The sequence below is a fragment of the Sinocyclocheilus anshuiensis genome, unplaced genomic scaffold (assembly GCF_001515605.1).
Source record: "Sinocyclocheilus anshuiensis isolate Anshui unplaced genomic scaffold, SAMN03320099.WGS_v1.1 scaffold836, whole genome shotgun sequence".
NCBI lineage: Eukaryota > Metazoa > Chordata > Actinopteri > Cypriniformes > Cyprinidae > Sinocyclocheilus > Sinocyclocheilus anshuiensis.
In genome coordinates this window covers 1259407-1267504 of record NW_015551122.1, presented here as the reverse complement: position 1 = coordinate 1267504, position 8098 = coordinate 1259407, and the positions used below count along the sequence as shown (strand labels likewise).

At 35.5% G+C, this 8098-nt stretch overlaps 1 protein-coding gene across 1 annotated transcript in view; it reads right to left on the bottom strand.

The window, feature by feature from the left end:
- LOC107663113 (ATP-binding cassette sub-family B member 7, mitochondrial-like) overlaps positions 1-2130 on the bottom strand; it is a 55283-nt gene extending 53153 nt beyond the window's left edge. Inside the window, exon 1 of the mRNA XM_016453273.1 lies at positions 1923-2130. Coding sequence (XP_016308759.1) covers positions 1923-2117 — 195 coding nt within the window. The 5' untranslated portion in view covers positions 2118-2130. The remainder of the gene's footprint in view (positions 1-1922) is intronic.
- Between the last annotated feature and the right edge of the window lie 5968 nt (positions 2131-8098).

Below are 8098 nucleotides of genomic sequence, written 5' to 3'. Positions count from 1 at the left end.
GGCGGCGGCAACAACAATACTACAGCGAGAATAAAAGTTACGCCTTCTTTCTTTGCGTGAACAATTGGACGGCGTTATGCAAATATTCCCACATAGTGAGGTAGATATGTGGGGACATGTTAGAACGAGGCGTTTTAGGTAGGCGTGGTTGACTTTTATAAAGAATATCTCTTTGGATTTGAGACTTTAGTCTTTGCAACTTTACAGATCTTCTTTATGCACCAAGAGCTTGTAACACTTCAAAGAGAAAGGAAACATTGAAATCGCATCATATAACCCCTTTAATTATAATATTTAGCTACTTTAATTAATTATTCGATCGAGAGAGAGAGAGAGAGAAGGCAGTTGCCTACCTGCATCTGTGCGTCTCTTCAGTAGGCTATAATCTATTTTATTAATAAAAGTCGCGGGGCAGCGTTCTCAAGAAGTTTGTGTCCTCCTGAATGTTTGTACACGTGCGCAGCGCGATCTCCGATCTCACAAACCAAAATAATAGACAAGATTTTCTCAGGCCACATGTAAAATCATATGAATTATAATAAAGATGATTAAAATGAATGTGTATGGATGACAGTTGATTACAATAACATTTCAGTTTATTTCCATCATTAGTAACAGTTTCCCCTGTGGGATAAAGTTAATATATATTAATAATACTTCACTAACTTTGTTATTTACTATCCCTGTTGTAGTATTATTCATAAGATTTTTTTTCACCATGTTTCCAAATTCTCTACCCCAGGTCCAAAAGAAATGTAAAGAATGTACAAACTGAAAACATTAAATACTTTTGTGATCTATTTCCATTTGTTATTTTCAAAAGAGAAATACTGTCATGGATGTCTACAGAGCAGAGGTCACCTTTTTTAAATTCCGATTGGAGAGATGGACTTTTCTTTGTCTTTTGTTTATTATTATTTTGTGCTGTATTGTTGGTTACTGTGTTATTTCTGTTTCAAAAACCAGCAAAAAAATAACACTTTAATATCTATAATCGTTGCATCCCTATACTCGACTAGCTGTTCGAAAACTCACCAACTAGCTGATTTAAAAAGAATAAAAATAAAAGTAGAAATAGAAATAACAATATGTTGTCCCTAGTGTTGAATCATTCACATCACAAGTTACTGCCTATTTATAAGCATACAACAAGCGTTTTCTATGACACTGTCAGTTGTCTTGACAATAAATCATACTGCAATAATATTCATGTCTTTTGCAACAACAAAAAAAACTATATGGCCAGTTTTTCTTTCATTTGCAGTTAATGTCACACATTACTGTATTGTCAAAAACACACTGATCCTCATCACACCTAATTGGTAACTTGTTGTCTGGCACAAGGACTCTGATGGAATGTTGTGGGAGGAGAAAAGATACTTCAGTCACAACAACATACAGCGGTTTGTGAGTCAAACAGGCTCCCGTCACGTTACACTGATATGAGCTGAAGCCAGGGAGGGATTCAGTCTTATCTGAGCACACGTTTATATCACATGACCCACGGGACGGAAGGAGTTAACTCCAAACCAATGGTTAAAAGTTAAGTCTGAAATACTCAACAAGTCAGCTTGTCCGCTGACATTATATATCAGCATATACTGTAATCGCGTTGATATGTAGCAGAAAATAACACTGATGGTTCCTACGAATGACCAACAGCGACAGCTTCACATTTACACAACAGAAGAGTCACAATTTCATTAGTCACGATGAACCATAACAACTTCCTACTTCAGTAAGCAGCGGACAGTGTGAAAGAAAAGCATGCACACAACGCAACAAGCCATGCGTACGGCTGCATTAGTGAACTCTTGTTAGTGTGTAAAGTTTGAGTCACTGTCCTCGCGTGAGTGTGTGGCAGAGGTAAGAGGACTGTAAGTTACCTGGTAAGTAAAAAAAAACAAAAAAAAAATAGTTACCTGGTAAGTGCTCCGCGGTTTGCGTTTATTCGCCGCTCGGTGCTCGTGATAGGTCCACGCGTCAACGGCGCTGCTCTGCTGAAGCAACACGGCCAATTTACGCCTTTGCATGTGAAATCCGCATTTCAGAGGGACCAAGAGCGGCGCCATGCTGAACCGAGGGGCTGAGAGAGGGAACGCCACGCGTGACGTCATTTCCGCGCATGCGCCTGCGGTAGCCGATAGAAATACGACAGTGGACTTTTTAGCTTTATTTATTTTTAGTCACCACATTCACAAAAGGGTTAAATCGCTCTTCTTAATTTGAATATGTGTGTACCCTTCGTTTTCTCTTTTATTTTTTTTTATTTTTTAAAAAGCATGTTCATGATGCTTTTATGCAACTACAGCACTGAAGGGCGACATTGAGTAACTTATATGTTGGGAAACCCAGACAAGCCCTGCTAGCATGGAACCTTTATATAAGCACAATTTTTCACCCCACAATTATTTCATATGAAATAACAAGGAAAGGGTATTTTTACGGTGGTCGAGAAGTGCAAAACCAATCACAATTCTGAAAACAAAATAACAAATTACAAACGCAAATGCAAGTCTAAAAAACAAAATAACAATTCAGAAAACACAACAACAATTCAGAAAACATTATAACAAGTCAGAAAACACAATGACAAATTTGAAAACAAATTAACAAGTCAGAAAACACAACAATAAATCAGACAAACCGGAAGAGGTACAGTGGGTACGGAAAGTATTCAGACCCCCTTAAATTTTTCACTCTTTGTTATATTGCAGCCATTTGCTAAAATTCTCCGCTGACTGGACGAGACATCTGTCAATCAACGTATACAGGAAGAACCAGCCGAAGAACAGCAGAGTCGTGGTAGAAAGTTCGGAGATGGTATTAAAGTAGCTCAGTTTAAATGTATTGTATGAATTGCCCTTACTATGGAATAAAAAATACGGGGTGTCTATTTACATTTAGTTAAAAGTGGCTGTAAATCATCAGCTCCAGTGACGCAGATGGATAAGCATGTGCCCTTGGCTTTTTGATAACCAGTCAGTACTTCTAAAGCACGACCAGCTACCAGCATAAGATGAGCAGGCCACTCCACTGCATACAAATACAATGTGTGTGTGTACTTTCAAGACTAGAGGTGTTGTTGAAGACTCATCTTGCCAGATTTCCTTCCCAAAGAAACAGAGCAAGAAGCTTTGTTACATTCATTTGTGAATTTAGTGACATCTGTGAAAAGAGACACTTTGTAAAAACACGAGAATGTTTTATGAACTGTAGCCTACATTCGAAACATTGTCAGCTTTTACAGCGCACAGAAATTGAGAGATCAGGCCCTTTCTAACGGAGCATGCTGCACAACTTCTGGTCCAGGCCCTTGTCATTTCTAGGCTGGACTACTGCAATGCTCTTCTGGCTGGACTTCCATCAAGCACAATCAAACCTCTACAAATGATTCAGAATGCAGCGGTACGACTGGTCTTCAACGAGCCCAAAAGAGCCCATGTTACACCTCTCTTTATCTCCTTGCACTGGCTACCGGTCGCGGCTCAAATCAAGTTCAAGACATTGATGCTTGCATATAGAACAGCCACAGGCTCAGCACCCGCCTACTTCCACTCACTATTACGAATCTACATCCCCTCCAGAAGTCTGAGATCCACTAGTGAGCGACGCCTCGTGGTACCATCACAGAGAGGCTCAAAATCACTTTCCAGAACATTCTCGTTCACCGTTCCTGGCTGGTGGAACGATCTTCCCACCCCTATCCGGAATGCTGAATCCCTGACAATTTTCAAGCGACAGCTGAAAACTCATCTCTTTCGAAGCTACTTGACTTCATCATAAAAAAATTAAAAAAAATTCTCTCTCTTTATTTATTCCTCCCCTTTCTAGCTTGTACTTATTTGAACAATGTCTAAGAACTTGGTATTACAACCACTTCCTGTGTCTGTTTGCCTCTTTAAGAAGAATCGCTTTATGTATCCCCCAATTGTAAGTCGCTTTGGATAAAAGCGTCTGCTAAATGACTAAATGTAAATGTAAACCTTTGAGACACTCCCTACAGATGCACACAAAGACATTTAGCTTAGCTAGATATTTAGCTTCATGATCTAATTCATTTCCTTGCAATTCCCTTTATGAGGCTGTACAGAAAGTGTTTCTGATTCTTGACAGTAGCGGGGTAGTAAGGTATTCAGCTCAAATTCACACAGACACATCCAAGCTGATGTTGTTTAAAGGTTCAGATTCAAGTGTCATGATGTCAAATAATATGCAGTAGGTGTTTTGTTGTTTTTGTTTTTAAAATACTTAATTCATCCTTTTTTTATTATACAGTAAGGACATCATTTTATGTCACTACTCAACAACGTTTCAGCTTTGTCTGCAAAGATCATTTGTCACATAGATTTCTACATGTTGGACAAAATAAAGCATTTCATTTGAATAAATTACAAAATTAGTTAAAGCTGCAGTCCGTAACTTTTTTGTGTTCAAAATTTATGTAATAAGCGAGTACACCATGAATCCATTTTCCAAACCTGAAACTGGTTCGGGTTGTCACCGCTGCGGAGTAACACATACCTGCGTGATTCGCCATAGACATAAACTTAGAGAAGTAGCTCCGGCTACAATGTTCTTCCTATGTATTTATTTATTTGCAATGCATGAAAACCTGCAGAATCAACTATTTAACATGAGCAAATTTACCTTGTTTTCCCACACATCTCATTTCATCTCAGCATGTCCTTCACTGACACGGTTGTCTCTTTGGTAAATTGGCAACACTAATGTTTGATTATATTTTATAGTGGCAAAATTGTTCAGTGTGGTGTTAATAAAATAACTGATAGAAATCATAATGATTAATCAGTCATTCTTGAGACGTGGGACAAAACAGGTCCAGCAAGGGTAACTGCTATTAGCTTTAAAAAATACAAATATTTTCAATTTTAAATGTCATGAATTATATTATAAATTATCACCTTCAATTTAATTTTCTCATTATTATACCAAATCTGTGTTTCTTAATGTCCTCTCACTACGTCTAAAACAGTGTGTCCACAGAGAAGGGTTCAATCATTCATATGCAATAAAATGGATAAAAGTGTTTTTTTTATGATGAAAAAGAGCTTGTTTTATCAAAAGCAACTCTTAATAATATCTCCTATTGGGAGGTTGTATCAAAGCATAGCTCAGTAGCTTAGTACATATAAGATACATAAATGTAGTTTCATTCGTCTGAGTACAAGGTTTTATTTTTTCAATTTTGCACCCTGTTTTGTCCCACTTCTCAAGAATGACTGTAATATGAAATATTTATTGTTACAATTCGTTTTCATAGTTTTAGATTGAAAGTCTAGTTCTGGCACAATGGTAAAACAAAGTCTCTATTATATAAAAGGCATTTAAAAACTAGCAAGAAGAAAAGTCCATTGGTAAAATGTTTCCAGTTGTATATGCGATTCACACACGATGAACAGAAACACGTTCATCTATTTGTTGAAAGCAACTGGAACAATACATTTCTTGTAAATAAACCTGAAAAGGACAATTGCAATACGTACTGTATTTATACAGTTTATATAAATGTACGTAGCCTACTGTATGCTGAGGAGTCTCGTCTCGTCCTTCTGCTGATCTGATGGGCGCTATACTGTAATGAAGGTAACCATAACTCACACGAATCTTCAACAAGAAAATAAATTAGCCTTCAACTTTAAATAAAGAACCGTTTACATGCTTATGAAGTGGGTTGTCAGCATTGATCTATAACAGAGAACATTATAGTGGTTGTAAGACTGAAGGTAGACGACAAAAAAGGCTGACTGGTTAGTTATAGTTAGGTAATGTTACTAGATGATTCTCTATTAACCTCCTGAGACCCTGCATCCTCATATGAGGACGTTATATTTTAGTGAATTTCCCTGAGACTATACATGCCACAGTCTGGATGTGCTGTACAGAGCACATTCAGGGCTTTTCAGAGACACTAAATGTTTGGATGTTTCACCGTGACCACCCCCTCTCCTTGGTCTTCAAACATGTCTGATAGTAATTTAGTGACACTCTTATGGAAATATGATCATTGTAATTATAATTTAAATCTTCGCATTTTAGGAGACAACAAATTAATAGGGAAAGAAATTATATTTCAATATTCCTATGAAATATTAGATGTTATTATGAAATCTTGTCAAATATTACTCTCAATATTACACTTCTTTTTTCATTACATGTTGCCCCAAAAACACATTAATATGCAAATTAGATTTAGTTTATAGATACATTATATATAATGAGAAAACCTGTTTATGGCCATTCTACACACGTTTTGCATGAAGAAAAATGGTATATCAAATCATTCTGTTATAACATAGTTGAGAATTATCTGTATACAAAGTTTGGTAAAATAAAAATAAAAAAAAATCCTGAAAACTAAAAATGTATTGGTGATTTAAAAAAAATAAATGTCATCTCTTTTAGCATTAATAATTGCAGTGTTATTTCTTGTATTATAATGTCAGATATTTAGATAGATTGATTGCTGATTGTTATGATTTATTTGTATTTTGTCATCTTGTTTAATATTCATAATTGCTGACTGTTAGATAGATAGGTTGATACGTGATTGTTGTAATGCTTTATTTGTGTTTTGTCATTTTGTTTAGCATTCATTCTTGCAAATTGTTATTTGTTATATTATGATATCTTTGTTATAATATCATTTGTTATATTATGATATATATATAGGTAGACTGATTGCTGATTGTTATATTTTATTTGTACTTTGTCATCTTGTTTGATATGCATGCCTGCCTATTTGTTGTGTTATATTGTCAGATTGATTGCTGTAATTTGCTCTATAGATAGATAGATATGTAGGGGTGTGCGATATATATCGTCTACGATAATATCGTAATTGTTGTTTAAACGATATGTGATTTGACATTATCAAGTATATTGCAAAAACCAAACAAAAACACACCCAGAAAGTGCAGGCATACACTGTGAGATGTAGGTTAGACTACTGCGCAACCTTAATAGATTTAGTCTATTAAAATACATTTAGAATTCCCCCAAATTTCAAGATAAGGGGGAAAATATGCCCCCGTATGACTTTTATATTAAATCATCTGATATAGTTAATAGGCCTATCACACGAAGAGTAGGCTTGTTTTTTCTTCAAATATCAGTACGATTGCAAATGTCATATTGATTTTACAAAACAGTCCATTAAACAAGAAGTTTATATTAATCTTAGACAAAAGTTCCTGTTTTTTCTCTATTTCGTCGACGAAAATAGTTTCAAACAAAGCCACAGCAGAACTTTTGCATCTCTGTGCAACACACGACGATGTTTCGTTACTGAATCAATCAACCGTTTGAACGAAATTTTGTTTTTAAACGTCACAGCATTAATTATGCATTTGTTGTTAACTGCATTCACGTGCTGCATTAAACAGTCTGTGTAAATGCATCTAAATGCCACTTCAGACGAAGTTTCTGTGCCACTTCTGCATTGCAAACACAAATTTTGTTGATACTGATTTAATTTGATTGGTAACAGCCCTATAGTGAATCACTATTTGAATTTATTGATTACATTTAAGAATTTGACACAAAAGATGATGCATACATTTAATTAGGTTAGAAAAAAATGGCCTTATAAAGGTAAAATTGCCCATTAAAGGTAAAAAAAATTGACTTAAACTTATTGGAAAAGTTCATTTCTGTTACTCCTGCAAACTACCCCACTCAGCAAAATATTGTCTAGTTATCATTATCAACAAAATTCCAGAAAATATAGATAATTTTTTTTTTTTTTGTCATTATCACACGCCCCTAATAGTTCTAGCTAAATAGCTCATGTCCTTCCAAGAGAAGAGGGTGGTTACGGGGATAGATAGATAGACAGACAGACAGATAGATAGATAGATAGAGTCAAAACAGTCTATTAGAAAATCAGATAGATAGATAGATAGATAGATAGATATATAGATAGATTCGATATTTTGAAGTTTCAAAGCTTTAAAGTTTTAAAGCCTAAAGTTTGAACATTTTGAAGGTAATACAGTCTATTAGAAAATCAGATAGACAGACAGACAGAGAGAGAGAGACAGACAGACAGACAGAAAGATAGATGATAGATAGATAG